This window comes from Acinonyx jubatus, chromosome E2 (assembly GCF_027475565.1).
Source record: "Acinonyx jubatus isolate Ajub_Pintada_27869175 chromosome E2, VMU_Ajub_asm_v1.0, whole genome shotgun sequence".
NCBI lineage: Eukaryota > Metazoa > Chordata > Mammalia > Carnivora > Felidae > Acinonyx > Acinonyx jubatus.
Genome location: NC_069396.1, coordinates 54,198,139 through 54,213,988, shown reverse-complemented (window position 1 = coordinate 54,213,988; position 15,850 = coordinate 54,198,139). Strand labels below are relative to the sequence as shown.

The window sequence follows — 15,850 nt, the reverse complement described above, 5'->3', positions numbered from 1 at the left end:
AAGCGGGAAGGGAATCCCCTTATCTGTGGCCCCGGGTCCTGGGGGAATGGCCCACCACCCACTCCTCCGTTGCCATGAAAGCCGAGGCAGCCTCATCCTTCTGTCCAGATGCTCCACAGAACACGGCCATCAGGATCTTCCAAGGAAACAGAATAGGTAGGAAAGAACCTCTTTTCTCCGGGGCTGGGGTGGAAACCCGGGCTCTGCCAGGACAGCCCTACTTGGCTCTCGAGCTTCTGCTGGCCAGGAACAGGCCTGAGACACACATACAAGAAGCCGGACACTGAGTTCAGACAAAGGGAGCGGTGGGCCGGCCAGAGGCCTGCACAAACTTGGACTCCCTGAAGTTAATGTTTGTGCACCATATGTATCCCCTGTCTCAGCCCTCGGGCCTCCATCTGCTGGACGGTGGGGGCAGCTCCCGGGCAAATCATCCCCGCCTCGACTGCAGGCCTGCTGCTTGGACTCTGCCAGTCCCCTCCTCAGAGCGAGTGTGGACATCACAAGAGGAGAGAGTCACCGGCCTCACCCAACTCCTCTCTCCCTCTCTGCATCTCTCTCCCCCAAAGCCCTAGAGATTCTGCAAAACACCTCGTCCCTTCTCATCAGGGAGGGCCAGGACCTGCGGCTGCTCTGTGCTGCTGCTGGCAACCCCCCCGCCGAGCTGAGCTGGTTCCGGGGGTCCCCTGCCCTGAATGCCACCCCCATGCGCACGACCCACATCCTGGAGCTGCCTCAAGTCGGGGCTGCGGAGGAAGGAACGCTCACCTGCCGAGCTCAGAACTCGCTGGGCTCCCAGCACGTCTCCCTGCGTCTCTCTGTGGTCTGTGAGTGTGGGAACCCCCGAGGGGGGGGGGGGCGGGACGCCCGGGGCCTGGGGAGCAGAGGCGCCGCTGACCCTGCCCCTCCCCCCCTGCAGGCTCCCCGCGGCTGCTCGGCCCCTCCTGTTCCTGGGTGGGCCAGGCGCTGGGCTGCACCTGCTCCGCCCGAGCCCGGCCGGCCCCCACCCTGCGCTGGCGGCTGGGGGAGGGGCTGCTGGAGGGGAACCACAGCGACGCCTCCTTGACCGTCACCTCCAGCTCCGAGGGGCCCTGGGCCAACAGCTCCCTGAGCCTCAGGGGGCCGCTGGGCTCTGACCTCAGACTCAGCTGCGAGGCCCGGAATGAGCACGGGGCCCAGAGCACCGCCGTCCTGGTGCTGCGGCCAGGTCTGGGGGCTGTGGGGAGGTGGGGTGGGTGGGGGGTGTTACCTGGAGGACTAGGAGCTTGGTCCTTGCACTACATCCCTTGCTAGAGAAGCTGTGACAAAGTCCCTCACACTGGGCAGTTCAAACAATGGAGATTTACTCTCTCCCAGTTCTGGATAGAATCAAGGTGTCCACAGATCAGTTCCTTCTGAGACTGTGAGAACCTGTTCCAGCCCCCCCCTGGCTTCTGGTGTTTGCTGGCAATCTTTGATGCTCCTCAGCTTGTGCAAGCATCACCCCTCCTCCGCCTTCATGGTTTCCTGGCACCCTCTTGGGTGTGCGTCTGTGTCCAAATGTCCCCATTTTATGAGGACACTTGTCATATTGGGTTAGGACCCACCCTAGCGATCCCATTTTAACTTGATTACCTTTGTAAAGACCCTGTTGCAAGGAAAGTCACATTGTGAGGGTGGAGGGGTGTACCAGAGGGCTGGGACTTCAGCATAGGAATTTGGCAGGGGACACAATTCAGCCCCCAAGAGCCTCAGAGAGATGGGGCTGGGGTGGGGAGGCACCTAAGGCCCCAAATGGAGCAGCTGTAGGCTTAAGATCTTTAGTCCTGAGGCCAGGGGAAGGGGCCAGTCCAGCGTCCACAGGGCACTGGAATGCCATGTGATGGGTGGCGGGTTATACTAAAGGGACACAGAGGGAGAGAAGTGGAGGGTTGGAGGATGTCATGTATTGGAACTGGAGCTTACACAGAACTCCAATTTTCTGCAGATAAGCCAGAACCCAGGGCCAGTGGCGTCCTGGGAGCCGTCGGGGGAGCGGGCATCATGACCCTGCTACTTTCTCTCTGCCTTTGTCTCATCTTCAGGTGAGAGTGGGCTCCAGGGATGGAGGGAGAGGCCTGGAGTGGAAAGGGCATGAGGTCATGGAATCTTAGAGAGCCTGAGCTAGAGGCACTCGGGCTGCTGGGAACTCCAAGAGCCAGGGAAGGAGGCTGCGTGGTGGAGTGAAGCATCCCGTAGCCAATCGGGCCAAGCCTGGGTTCTCTTCCCAGCCCCTGGTCCAGCTCTTGGATTAGGGGAAGCACTTGGAGACTGGACCCACACCCACCTGCCTCCTTCTATGCTCTTCGTGGGATGCAGGGGATGCTCTGCCCGCTGCACGCCCCAAATAACCAGGCTGAAAGTCCCGGGGCTGTTCCCTTAGAGTGAAGACCCTCAGGAAGAGAGCAGCCCAGCCAGTGCAAATCATGGATTTGAACCCAGCCGGTGACTCAGGCTCTGGGGTGAGTGACAGACCACGAGCTCCTATCCAGCCTATGCCCTTTGGAAGCTGCCCTCAGTGAATAGTCGAGCATTTCCCTTTTTAACATCTAACACTTGCTCCAGTTCCAGTTTTAAATTATTGATTCAACTGCTCTAATCCTTCTGCTTCTGATGGAGTGTGGATATAATCCGGTTGCTCATCGAGGGGCATTTATGCCTCCTATGTCAGAGTATTGCATTCCCCTGGAATATTAGCCTTTTTCTTGTGGTGTTGGTTACCCAGAAGCGTAAGGGCCCTAGCTTAGTGTGGGTCAGACCCACTGAGTAGGGAAGTGGTGACTCGAGCCCTAGGGTAGAGACTGGGGCACCCCGAAGTCACACTTTGCGCATCACTCCCATTTTGCATCCTTCAAATCTACCACTGTCAATGGTAGATAAATATCAACCTCATTTATTATATGCACTTTACGTATAATAAAACACACCCATTTGAATGTGAATTTTGACAAACGTGAATGTTTTTTTTTTTTTATTAAAAAAAATTTTTTTTTCAACGTTTTTATTTATTTTTGGGACAGAGAGAGACAGAGCATGAATGGGGGAGGGGCAGAGAGAGAGGGAGACACAGAATCGGAAGCAGGCTCCAGGCTCTGAGCCATCAGCCCAGAGCCCGACACGGGGCTCAAACTCACGGACCACGAGATTGTGACCTGGCTGAAGTCGGACGCTTAACCGACTGCACCACCCAGGCGCCCCTTGACAAACATGAAAGTTAAGAGCATATGTAACCATGTTCTCGATCAAGATGTGGAACATTTCCAGGGCACCTGGGAGGCTCAGGTGGTTAAGCGTCTGACTCTTGGGTTGGCTCAGGGCATGATCTCACAGTTCATGGGTTCGAGCCCCATGGGTCCGAGCCCCGTGCTATCAGCTGCTTGGGATTCTCTGACTCTCTCTTTTTCTGCCCCTCCCCTGCTCTCTCTCTAGCTCTCTCTCAAAATAAATAAATAAACTTAAAAGAAATAAACCATTAAAAAAAAAAAAAGATGTAGAACATTTCCATCATGTCCCTAAATTCCTTTGTTCCCCTGCCCAGTCAGTTCAACCTTTCCAGAAATCACTGATTTTTATCATTGTGGATTACTTTTGTCCCTCTGGGACTTTATATAAAAGGAATCATGCAGGGGCACGTGGGTGGCTCAGTCAGTTATGTGTCCGACTTCGGCTCAGGTCATGATCTTGCAGTTTGTGAGTTCTAGCCCCGTGTCAGGCTCTGTGCTAACAGCTTGGAACCTGGAGCCTGTTTCGGATTCTGTGTCTTCCTCTCTCTGCCCCTCCCCTGCTCATGCTCCCTCTCTGTCTCTCAATAGTGAATAAACATTAAAAAAAAAAAACTAAAAACAAAAAAAGGAATCATGCAATATTTACTAATTTATCTGGTTTCTATCACTTCATGAAAAGACACAAAAATCCTAAACATGTATTCCTTCCATAACAGAGCACCATTGATCAGAATAAGTATATTTGAAAACTGACAGAACAGCAAGGAAAAATAGACATACTGGCAATCGTAGCTGATTATTTCAAACTCTTCTTTCCGTAACTGGTAGAACAAGTACACACAAAATCTTTTTTTTAAGTTTATTTATTTACTTCTAAAGGGAGGGAGAGCACAAGCAGGGGAGGGGCAGAGAGAGGGGGGGGAGAGAGAGAATCCCAAGCAAGCTCCATGCTGTCAGCACAGAGCCCAACATGGGGCTCGATCCCATGAACTGTGAGATCCTGACCTGAGCCGAAACCAAGAGTTGGACGCTTAACTGACTGAGCCACCCAGGTGCGCCCCCCCCCCATATCATTTTAAAAGCTTAATTTACGTAATTCCCTGTCTTGTTTCTCCTTGGTGGATCTTGGGGAACGGAACCCTTAACATGAACTAAATCCCCATCTTGTCGTGAATCACGACATATATCTTCCATTTCTTTACCTTCAAATTCTCAATTTTTTTTCCTTTAAGCGAACGTCTCTTGTGGTCAGTACAGTATAGTGGTTCAAAGCATGGACTCCGGAGCCGGACTCCTGCCTTCAAATCCCATCTTTCCCTACGGACAAACTGGGTGACCTTGGGCAAGTGGCACACACCTCCGTTTATTTTTGGTGACATGGGAATGTTAAGAGTATAGAGGGTAGTTACAAGAAGTGTCTAGAACACTAGCTGGCACGGGGTAAGCACCGCGTTCATTACTACAGTCAGAGTCGTTACCTCCTCTAGCGAGTAAGTCCTAAGAGCGGTTTGTTTTGTAGCTATTGTTTTATTCCCGCTTGTGTCCCCAGAGACCAGAGAAATGCCCAACAGTTTCCTCTTAATCCGAGAATTATTTCTCGTTTTGCCTCTCTCAGCGCCTGTGTGAGGGCTTGTTTCTTTTTTCTTTTTTCTTAAGCTTATTTATTTATTTTTGAGAGAGAAAGAGAGCTAAAGCTTGCAAGTGGGGGAAGAGCATAGAGGGAGGGAGAGAGTGAATCCCAAGCAGCCTCTGCACTGTCAGCGAGGAGCCAGATGCAAGGCTCGAACTCACGAACTTCGAGATCATGACCTGAGCCAAAACCAAGAGCTGGACGCCCAACCGACTGAGTAACCCAGGCGCCCCTGTGAGAACTTGTTTCTTGCTGCTGTCGCCTGGGGGTGTCACGGGCAGGGAGCAGGTGTGGGCGAGGGTGTCTGGTTGCCATCTTGACTGTGGGAACTGACCTCTGCGCCGTCTTCTAGAGCTTGTCCAGAAACGGGATATGTCATCCCTGCCTTGCTTCATATTTCTAAATGTCTCCTAACCCAGATGTAGAACTTGGAACGTATTTGTTTTCTATTTGTTTAGTAATTGCCTCTCCTAGGAAACCATAAGCTGTGTGGTACCAGGAAGTGTTATCTGCTTTCTTTGTCACCCCACGCACTGCACCTCACACACTGGCTGGACAAAGGACGGTACTATCATTGGAAAGAATTGGTTTTGAGTCCTGGCTCAGTGGTGCCTTTATTTTATTTTATTTTATTTTATTTTATTTTATTTTATTTTATTTTAATTTAATTTAATTTAATTTAATTTAATTTTACTTTATTTTGAGAGAGTGATCAGGGGAAGGGCAGAGAGAGAGAGGGAGGGAAAGAATCTTAAGCAGGCTCTGTGCTGAGCACAAAGCCTGCTGACGCTGGGTTCCATCTCACGACCCTGAGATCATGACCTGAGCCCAAATCAAGATCTGATGCTTAATTAACTGACTGAGCCACCCAGGAGCCCCAGTGGTGCATTTATATAGATAGGTGTCTTTCTCTTTTTTTTTTCTTTTTTTTTAAATTTTTTTTTAACGTTTTATTTATTTTTGAGACAGAGAGAGATAGAACATGAACGGGGGAGGGTCAGAGAGAGAGGGAGACACAGAATCTGAAACAGGCTCCAGGTTTTGAGCTGTTAGCACAGAGCCCGACGCGGGGCTCGAACTCACGGACCGCGAGATCATGACCTGAGCGGAAGTCGGCCGCTTAACCGACTGAACCACCCAGGCGCCCCTAGATAGGTGTCTTTAGGACAATGTATGTATATAATCTCTCTTAGCCTTGGTTTTACTATTTGTGTGATGAATGTGATAATAATATCTTCTCCCAGCCTTTAAAAAAAAATGTAGGGGCACCTGGGTGGCCCAGTTGGTTAAGCACCTGACTTTGACTTTGGTTCAGGTTGTGGTCTCACAGGTCATGGGTTCAAGCCCCTCACTGGGCTCTCTGCTGTCAGTGTGGAGTCCACTGTTCCCTTCTGTCTCTGCCCCTCCCCTGCTCTCATTCCCTCAAAAATAAATACATTAAAAAAAAAAACAAAAAAAATTTAAAAACGTAATGCAGTTAAGATAAACACTGACTAAGGGCTGGCCAACCTTAATTATTAAATATTCAAAAATAAATGAATGGGTGAATGATAAAAATTCCATCAGGGCCCGTCCCCTTCTGGCCCTTGGCTGCTTTCTCCCAGACCCTGCTGACTGGCTCCAAATTCCTCCTCTTCCTTCCACTCAGGCGCATCGGCACCAGGTCTGGACAGACATCCCTGCAGACCCCCCAGCTCCTGCTGGGACTAGCCCCGTTTCAGGAGAACAGGAACTCCACTATGCTTTCCTCCGATTTCCCAAGCTGAAGCCTCGGGAACAGGAAGGCATCAACACCGAGTACTCAGAGATCAAGACATACAAGTGAGGAATTGTTTGTCTCCTAGTTCTGGAGCCTGGAAGTCTGAGATCACGTGTCAGCAGAGGTCTCTCTCCTTGGCTTGTAGATGGCTGTCTTCTCCCTGTGAACTTACCTGGTCTTCCCTCTGTGTGTCCGTGTCTCAATTTCTTCTTCTTCTTTTTATTTTTTTAAACATTTTTTAATGTGTTTTTTTTTTTTTTTTTGAGAGAGAGAGAGTGCAAGCAGGGGAGCGGGAGAGAGAGAGAGAGAGAAGGACAGAGGATTCGAAGCAGGTTCTGCTGATAGCACAGAGCCCAGTGCAGGGCTCCAACTCATGAACCATGAGATCATGACCGGAGCTGAAGTTGGAGGCTCAACCAACTGAGCCACCCAGGTGCCCCTCAATTTCTTCTTCTTAAAAAAAATTTTTTTGGGGGCGCCTGGGTGGCGCAGTTGGTTAAGCGTCCGACTTCAGCCAGGTCACGATCTCGCGGTCCGTGGGTTCGAGCCCCGCGTCGGGCTCTGGGCTGATGGCTCGGAGCCTGGAGCCTGTTTCCGATTCTGTGTCTCCCTCTCTCTCTGCCCCTCCCCCGTTCATGCTCTGTCTCTCTCTGTCCCAAAAATAAAAAAGAATTAAAAAAAAAAAACATTGAAAAGCATCTTTTAAAAAAAAATTTTTTTTAATGTTTATTTATTTTTGGGAGAGACAGAGACAGAGTGTGAACAGGGGAGGGGCAGAGAGAGGGAGACGCAGAATCCGAAACAGGCTCCAGGCTCCGAGCCATCAGCACAGAGCCTGACGCGGGGCCCGAACTCACAAGCCATGAGATCATGACCTGAGCCGAAGTCGGACGCTTAACCGACTGAGCCACCCAGGCTCCCCAATTTCTTCTTCTTATAAGGACGCCAGATATACTGGATTAGGGCCCACCCTAGCGACCTCATTTTATCTGAAATTGTCCCTTTAAAGACCCTACTCCTGTAGTCACCTTGAGAGTCCTGGTCGTATCCCTTCTGCCAATTCCTTCTAGTTTCCTAGTGTCCTGGTGTCTTGTCCAGCTTCCCACTGGACAGTAAGTGGTGTGTCCTGGCCGGTCAAATTTCCACCCCCCCCCCATCTCCTTCAGAAGAGAGTGGACTTCTCCCTATGTGTTTGGAGAATGCAAGGCAACATAAGTTAATGAAAGACTGCCTCCCCATGTTTAGAGAAACACAACTAAAATGTAAGGATTCAGGGGCGCCTGGGTGGCTCAGTCAGTTGAGCGTCCAACTCTTATTTCGGTTCAGGTCATGATCTCACAGTTTCATCAGTTCGAGCCCCATGTCGGGCTCTGCACTGGAGTCTACTTGGGATTTTCTCTCTCTCTCTCTCTCTGTCTCTCTCTGCCCCTCTCCCCTGCTTGTGCATCCCCTCTCTCTCAAATAAAATAAAAATTAATTAAAAAAAAATAAAATGTAGGGGCGCCTGGGTGGCTCAGTCAGTTGGGCATCTGACTTCAGCTCAGGTCATGATCTCACAGTCTGTGAGTTCGAGTCCTGCATCAGGCTCTGTGCTGACAGCTCGGAGCCTGGAGCCTGCTTTGGATTCTGTGTCTCCCTCTCTCTGTGCCCCTCCCCTGCTCATGGTCTATCTCTCTCTGTCTCTCAAAAATGAATAAATGTTAAAAAATTATAAAAATAAAATAAAATAAAATAAAATAAAATAAAATAAAATAAAATAAAATAAAATGTAGGGGTACCTAGATGGCCCAGTTGGTTAAGCTTCCAAAATTGACTTAGGTTGTGATCTCACGGTTCATGAATTCAAGCCCCGTATCAGGCTCTGTGCTGACAGGGCAGAGCCCGCTTGGGATTCTCTCTCCCTCTCTCCCTGCCCCGCCCTGCATGGTATCTCTCTCTCTCTCTCTTCCTCTCAAATATATAGGCTTAAAAAAATAAAATGGAAAGATTCAGAAAGGTTGAAATGACAAGATATCGAAAGAGATACCATGCACCATGCAAGCACTAAACAAAAGAAAGCTAGTGTTGGTGTCCTAAAAGCAGATGAATGAGTCTTTGAGGCAAAAGGCATTAAGAATGGGCACTTTGTAGGGCGCCTGCGTGGCTCAGTCAGTTTAGCGTCCTACTTGTGCTCAGGTCATGATCTCAAGGTTCGTGAGTTCCAGCCTGCTTCAGATCCTCTGCCCACCTCTCTCTCTGCCCCTCCCCCTCTCGTGCGGGCACCCTCTCTCTCAAAAATAAATAAACATTCGGGGCGCCTGGGTGGCTCAGTCGGTTGAGCGTCTGACTTCAGCTCAGGTCATGATCTCACGGTCCGTGAGTTCGAGCCCCGCGTCGGGCTCTGTGCTGACAGCTCAGAGCCTGGAGCCTGCTTCAGATTCTGTGTCTCCCTCTCTCTCTGACCCTCCCCCGTTCATGCTCTGTCTCTCTCTGTCTCAAAAATAAATAAACATTAATAAATAAATAAATAAACAAACAAACATTAAAAACAATGGGCACTTCATAAAGATCAAAGGCTTAATTCACACACACCCCAAATATACAAGTGTAATATGTAGGCATCTACAAATGGAATTTTGAAACACACAAAGCACATATAATCACAGAATTACAGTTACTTGTCACAGAGAGCTCCAGGTGCTGGACACTTACTGTTTTACAGTGACTCTTGAGGCCGTGCCCGGGGCTAGTGTGTGACCTCGTGAGCAGGGAAGGGATGCCCACTACGTGGATTCCGAGGGAGGGAGGACAGTGGGCCTCCTCACACCCCCTTCTAGCCTCCCCCATCTCCCAGGTCCTGATGTCCACCCCACCCCCCCCGCCCCACCGGCAACACTGACTTCCACAGACATGTACGGCCTGTGATTCAGGTGGTCTGGCCCAAAGGAAGGAACCCTTTTTCACTTTGCAAAAAAATGACCCCAGAAGGGAGGGGCATTGGCAGGAAGGCGGGAGATGGGGCTCGAGCCCTGCACAGGGTGTGAATTTGGGCGAGGCTCTCACCCTCTCTGGCCTTTAGGCCCAGGGTCCCCAGCAGTGGAGATGCGATGGTGGATGGCTGATTCCCAAGGGCTGTCCCGGCCCTGACAGCGTCTGCGTGCGAGGTTCCTTCTCTGACGAGGGCCACTGTTCTGACATCACTGTCACCTTCCTGTCGGGGCCTCCTCTCAATCTTGCAGCTCTTAGCTTCTGAGAGACAGACCCGGAGAAACAGGCTACCCGGGGACCTGGCACCTCCAAGCTCAGACATGCTTCTGATGCTGTTGGTCCTGCTCTGGGGGACGGAGGGGGCCGAGGGCCAGAGGGGGGCCGGGAGGGGGCCACAGGGGGATTACTGGCTGCAAGTGCAGGACGCAAAGGGGCAGGAGGGCCTGTGTGTGCGAGTGCCCTGCAGATGCTTCTATCCCCGGGAAGGCTGGTCTGAGTCTACCCCAGCTCTCAGCTACTGGTTCCGGAAAGGGGCCGGTGTACAACAGGATGTTCTAGTGGCCACAAACAACCCAGATGGAAAAGTGTGGCAGGAGTCCCAGGGCCGATTCCGCCTCCTCGGAAACCCCCAGGACTACGACTGCTCCCTGGACATCAGAGATGTACGGAGAGGGGACTCGGGGACATACGTCTTTAGGGTGGAGAGAGGGCCTTCTGTGAGATATACTTACACACGGGACCAGCTCTCCGTGCGTGTGACAGGTAAGGAGCAGATTGTGGGAGAGGCCACAGGGGAAGGTTGGGGGTCCCAGGACAACCCGGGAGGGGCTGGGGGTAATGCATGTTGGGGCTCAGAGGCAGGGGCTGGACCAAAGCTTGAGGCTTCTCTCAAGGCTGCACCTCAGACCCTCCTCCTGATCCCCGTGTCTCCCCATCTCCCCCCAGCCCTGACCCAGACACCTGACATCCTTATCTCGGGGACCCTGGAGTCTGGACGCCCCAGTAACCTGACCTGCTCTGTGCCCTGGGCCTGTGCGTGGGGCACGCCCCCCATCTTCTCCTGGACATCAGCAGCCCTCACCGCCCTGGGCCCCAAGACCCACCTCTCCTCTGTGCTCACCCTCACCCCACGGCTCCAGGACCACGGCACCGACCTCACCTGTCAGGTGACCTTGCCTGGGACCGGAGTGACCACAATGAGGACCATTCACCTCAACGTGTCCTGTGAGAACCGGGCCAGGGCCACCGGATCCCTGATGGGGTCCTGAGGGCAGTTGGCTGGGGGGGTCAGGGCCTGGGACCTTGGGTGTCGGGTCCTGGAATGTGGGCTGGGAGGGGGTCAGGAGGATCTCCACCCTCTTCCATTTCTGCAGCTCCCGTGGGGCCAATGTCCACCAGCCCTCTCCGTTGACGCCAATCTGCCATGTCTTTCTGTCCCAGATTCTCCGTGGAACTTGACCGTCACTGTCTTCCAAGAAAACGGCACAGGTAGGATAGGGGCTCCTCCTAGGGTGCAGGGAGCAAGGGCAGGGCCGGGTCCCTCTTGTGGGTCCCCCAGGGGCCCTCCCCCTCCCCGGCCCCCATGGCCCTGTGAGCAGCTGTCCCCTTCGGCCCCTCCCTCCCCCACTTCTGCCCTCCCCCTTGTTATCAGGAGAGCAAGCACAGGGCGACACTCACCTGGCAGAACTGCCCCTTATCGTGCTCCTCCGGACGCCCTCACCTTTTATCTTCCTACCAACCGTTTATCTGAGTGCTTTTGAACAGCTAATCTCTTCACACGGACACGTATTCATAACGCCCGGCAAAGTCGGCCTCAGATGTCCAGTTCCCTCCCGGAAAGTGTCTCGTGTCCAGAGGTTGCTCTGAGCCTCAGTGTGTTTGCTAAGGATCTAAGGGGCCCTTTGCCGTCAGTAGCACAGACTGTCCTCCTTCTGCTCTGTGACTGCGCACTGTTCCTTCACGTGGGCGGGTTCTGCTTCTGCGTGCGCCTTCCACTAACGGGACATCACGGCGTTCGTTTTATTCTATTAACGGAAACGCTGCAATGGATAATCTCGTACTCTTACCCACTTTCTCAGGTGTGTGTCTATGCCTTTGGGATAAATTCCTGAAAGTTAAGTAGCTGGGTCACGTGTTCAATTTTTTTCTTATTGAGGCATAACAACTTGACATATAACAACTTATTAGTTTCAGGTGTGTAACGTCACGATTGGATATTTGTATATGTTGCAAAATGATCACCTTGGTAAAACTGGGAACATCATCGTCCATAGTTACAATTTTCTTTTCTTGTTTTGAGGGCTTCAAGATTTATTCTCTCGGCAGCTTTCTAATATGCAATGCGGTATTGTTAACTATAATCACCTTGTTGTACATTACATCCCCAGGATTTATTTATTTTATAACTGGAAGTTTTTACCTTTATAAAAAACCTTTAATGTTTGTTTTATGTTATTTTTAAAAAAACGTTTAATGGTTGTTTATTTTTGAGAGAAAAAGAGAGACAGAATGCAAGTAGTGGAGGGGCCGAGAGAGAGGGAGACACAGAATCCGAAGCAGGCTCCGGGCTGTGAGCTGTCAGCACAGAGCCTGATGCAGGGCTCAAACTCACGAGCTGTGAGATCATGACCTGAGCCGAAGTCGGACGCTTAACCGACTGAGCCACCCAGGCACCCCAGTTTGTACCTTTTTAAAATGTTTATTTATTTATTAGGGGGGGCAGGGAGGGGCAGACAGAGAGGGAGAGGGAGAGAATCCCAAGCAGGCTCCGAGCTGTCAGCTCAGAGCCAGATGTGGGGCTCGAACGCACAAACTTCGAGATCATGACCTGAACCCAAGTCAGTGGCTTAACCAACTGAGCCGCCCAGGTGCCACCCCCACACACACCACTTTGAGTTTGTAAAAATAAACTGTCTGCCTTTCCTCCTGTGGTGTCCTCTCTGAAGGCCTTCTTCTATCCTACACTCCTTAGCGCCGATTCGGTAGGTCCTCTTAGATGTTCTTTGGACGTGTTCTGTCCTTGGTTGTCTTTGCACTCTCTGTTCCTCCTTCTTGCCGTGCCCTTCCCAGCCCTGTCATCATTTTGCCGCCCCTGCTTGCCTCTCACACTTGACTTCAGAAGCTGCCTCCTCCAGGAGGCCCTCCTGGATCTGCCAGTCTCATTTACATTGCCAGCTCCAAGGCTGCCCAGCCCAGTGTCCCCACCACCTCAACATGAGTCAGGTGGTGTTGGGAGCTCCTGTTCCTGGGTCCTTGTTCCCCACCAGACCATGAGTTTCTACGAGTAAGACCCCTTGGGGTACCCCTTGGGGTACGGTTCGTGAGTTCAAGCCTCGCGTCGGGCTCAGTGCTGACAGCTCAGAGCCTGGAGCCCGCTTCAGATTCTGTGTCTCCCTCTCTCTCGCTGCCCCTCCCCCCGCCTCGTGCTCTGTCTCTCTCTGTCTCTCAAAACTAAATAAATGTAAAAAAAAAAAAATGTAAGACTAAGTCCCCTTGGAGATGACTTGTTAAGTCAGTAAACAGAAGTGGAAATCCGAAGAAAGGACAGAGTTTGCTGGGTCAGTGTGGGTCCTGATGGAAGGACGCGGCATTTAGGGCAGGAATGACCACGTGCACGGGTGTCCTGAAGGCCCAGGACCCTCTGTTTGTGCTTCCTGGGGCCTGAATCCGGCCAGACAGAGTCCATCAGGGCAGAGATAAAGCTATGTCAGAGATAAAGTGCAGAGAAAGAAAGGGCCTGAGCAGCCTCTGGGCTTATGCTCAGTGCCTCTCCCTGGGTCCCTCTCCCAAAGGGAGACGCCCAGAGTCTCGATCTCAGTCCATGTCTGTGTGTCTGAGTCTGCCCCTCTCTGCTGGTGTCCACCTGTATCAATTTCTTTGTGATTCTGACCCTCAGTCTCTTTTTCTCCGCCACCACAGCCCTTGGAGAATGGCTCATCTCTTTCAGTCCTGGAGGACCAGTCCCTGCACCTGGTCTGTGTCAACAGCAACCCCCCCCCCAGTCAGGCTGAGCTGGGCCCCGGGGAGCTGACCCTGTGCTCCTCAAAGCCCTGGAACCCTGGGGTGCTGGCGCTGCCTCGGACACAGGAGAGAGATGAAGAGGAATACACCTGCTGAGCTCGGAGTGCGGTGGGCTCCCAGCACGCCTCCCTGAGCCTCTCTCTGCAGGGTGAGTGTCCAGGGGCTGCACAGTGGACCCTAATCCCTCAATGCCATTTGGCTCACTGGTCCCCGAGCAGGCAGCCCCAGAGCCCGCCGTCCAGCTGCCGGAAGGCTAGGGCACGGGGTAGTGTGCGGCTCAGGAACATGGGGTGCCACAGCAGTGACGCAGGGGGGCCTGGGGGACCGATGTCCAGAGACCAGCCGGGAGCAGAGGACACAGTGTAGCAGTCAAGCTCATGAATCCACGAATCCATCGTCCTTCGCCTCATCGTCCTCGTGTGAGCACTGCCCCAGGGGGAGGGGAGGCCTGAGGAGGGTGGGGATTGTGGCCGAGTCCCAGAACCGGCGCAGGAGGGACTGAACAGGTCAGAGGGCAGGGCAGGGGGAGGCTGACCAGGTGTGAGGATTCCACAGCGTCCAGAACAGGACGGGCTGCGCCTGCTGTGCTCATAGCCGTCTACGGGGCCAGACCTGCACTCTCCCACCTCGTCTGCCCTCCAGCCCCTTAACTGGGAACCGGAGTGAATCAGTTGGCCCTGCATTCCCAGGACCAGACCGAAAGGCCCCGGTGTCTTCTCTCAGACTGAGATTCGTCAGGAAGGAGAAGCTAGGCCTGCAGGGGGTGTGGAGGAGGCCAACACCACCCCCAGTTAATCCCTCAGGTGAGTGACGTGGGCAGCTCACCACCCAACATCCCACCATCACCTCCTCCAGGATGGCCCCAGGATTGCTTCACTCAGCACGGCCGAGGTTGAGCTGCCACGTTCCTCTTGAACCTTCTTCTCTGCGGGGATTCCCTCACATGGCTGGCATGGTCTCATCTCTAAGGCCAGAACCGGGGGTGTGGTTCTCCACCGTGACCTCCCTCTGTTCTGCCTGGTCCACTACATCACCTGGTCTTGTCCATCCTCCCTCTAAGCTCATCCTAGCTCCCGTCTCCTCCCCATCCTGACCCTGCTTGTTCCTGCGGCCTCCTCTTTTCCCCGGGCCTCTAATGCACCTGTCTCTTGCCTCCCCCTCCGTCCTCAACACTGAGTCTCAGGACACCATTATCATCCACTTTCTCCACAGTATGAAGACCTAGGATTCCTCTCCACAGTCCAAACTGAGGGGCAAACAGGCTAGATTTGAAGACCTGACGTGGTCTCTTTCCCACTGAACTCTCCACCCAGGTCCCTACTTCTCCCTGCATCTTACGTCTCCACACCCAGCTGGGTTAGGGTTTTCCTGACTCTGAGACTTTGCCTATGCTGTTCCTTCTCCTGAAATGCCGTTCCCTCCCCATTCCTGCCTCTCCAAGTCCTAATTACCTTCAGGATCAGTCTTAAATGCCACTCACCTGTGTGTGTGTGTGTGTGTGTGTGTGTGCATATGTGCGCACCTGTGTCCATATGTGTGGTTGTATGGTTTTGAGTGGAAGAGTGATAGCCAGTCATTTACTCATAGACTTATTTTTTAAAAATATTTGTTTCTTTTTTTTTTAAAGTTCATTTACTTATTTATTTTGAGAGACAGAGGGAGAGAGCACAAGCAGGGGAGGGCAGAGAGAAGGAAAGACAGAATCCCAAGCAGGCTCCACGCCATCAGCGCAGAACCCGATGCGGGGCTCGAACTCACCAACTGTGAGATCACGACCCGAGCCAAGATCAAGAGTTGGAGGCTTAACCAAGGAGCCCCACTCATAGACTCGTCCGGAAGTATCGTGGAACACCTGCTACGTGCCAGCATTTTCATGGGTGCCAGGGTACAACCATGAACACAACTTCAAAATCTCTGTCATCCAAAGGACTTGAGTCGGGGCGCCTGGGGGGCTCAGTCGGTTGAGCATCCGACTCCAGCTAAGGTCATGCTCTTGCTCATCCCCAGTTCAAGCCCCACCTTGGGCTCTGTGCTGACAGCTCAGAGCCTGGAGCCTGTTTCTGATTTTGTGTCTCCCCCTCTTTCTCTGCCCCTCATCCACTCACACTCTGTCTCTGTCTCTCAAAAATAAATACACGTTAAAAAATTTTTCAAAGGACTTGAATAGACACTTCGGCAAAGAAGATACACAAACCCCCAAGGAGCACATGAAAAAAATAATCAACATCATTA

At 52.3% G+C, this 15,850-nt stretch overlaps 2 protein-coding genes across 4 annotated transcripts in view; both read left to right on the top strand.

The window, feature by feature from the left end:
- Positions 1 to 15,850, top strand: part of LOC106972985 (sialic acid-binding Ig-like lectin 10) — a 49,635-nt gene that overhangs the window by 1,869 nt on the left and 31,916 nt on the right. Inside the window, exons 5-10 of one of the 2 annotated variants that reach the window (XM_053210925.1) lie at positions 109 to 156; positions 570 to 827; positions 920 to 1,207; positions 1,967 to 2,063; positions 2,402 to 2,480; positions 6,521 to 7,328. In XM_053210925.1, coding sequence (XP_053066900.1) covers positions 109 to 156; positions 570 to 827; positions 920 to 1,207; positions 1,967 to 2,063; positions 2,402 to 2,480; positions 6,521 to 6,697 — 947 coding nt within the window. In that variant the 3' untranslated portion in view covers positions 6,698 to 7,328. Of the gene's footprint in view, positions 1 to 108; positions 157 to 569; positions 828 to 919; positions 1,208 to 1,966; positions 2,064 to 2,401; positions 2,481 to 6,520; positions 7,329 to 15,850 lie in introns of those variants that run through there. The other variant, XM_053210924.1, reaches the window with a different exon arrangement.
- Positions 7,343 to 13,639, top strand: LOC106989673 (sialic acid-binding Ig-like lectin 8). Of its 2 annotated transcripts, XM_027037175.2 has the most exons (4): positions 8,136 to 10,360; positions 10,544 to 10,822; positions 11,039 to 11,086; positions 13,517 to 13,639. In XM_027037175.2, exons 1-4 carry the CDS (start codon positions 9,919 to 9,921, stop codon positions 13,606 to 13,608), a joined length of 861 nt encoding a protein of 286 aa, XP_026892976.2. In that variant the 5' UTR covers positions 8,136 to 9,918; the 3' UTR covers positions 13,609 to 13,639. The 2 variants fall into 2 exon arrangements, with proteins under 2 accessions (XP_053066951.1, XP_026892976.2); XM_053210976.1 differs by lacking the exon at positions 13,517 to 13,639 and having other exon boundaries at positions 7,343 to 10,360; positions 11,039 to 12,274.

Bases quoted from the DNA above. Each gene is read 5' to 3' on its own strand.
- LOC106989673 (XM_053210976.1), top strand. From the start codon at position 9,919: ATGCTTCTGATGCTGTTGGTCCTGCTCTGGGGGACGGAGGGGGCCGAG. The intron at 10,361-10,543 runs GTAAGGAGCAGA...ATCTCCCCCCAG, and splicing joins GCTCTCCGTGCGTGTGACAG to CCCTGACCCAGACACCTGAC. The intron at 10,823-11,038 runs GTGAGAACCGGG...TTTCTGTCCCAG, and splicing joins CATTCACCTCAACGTGTCCT to ATTCTCCGTGGAACTTGACC.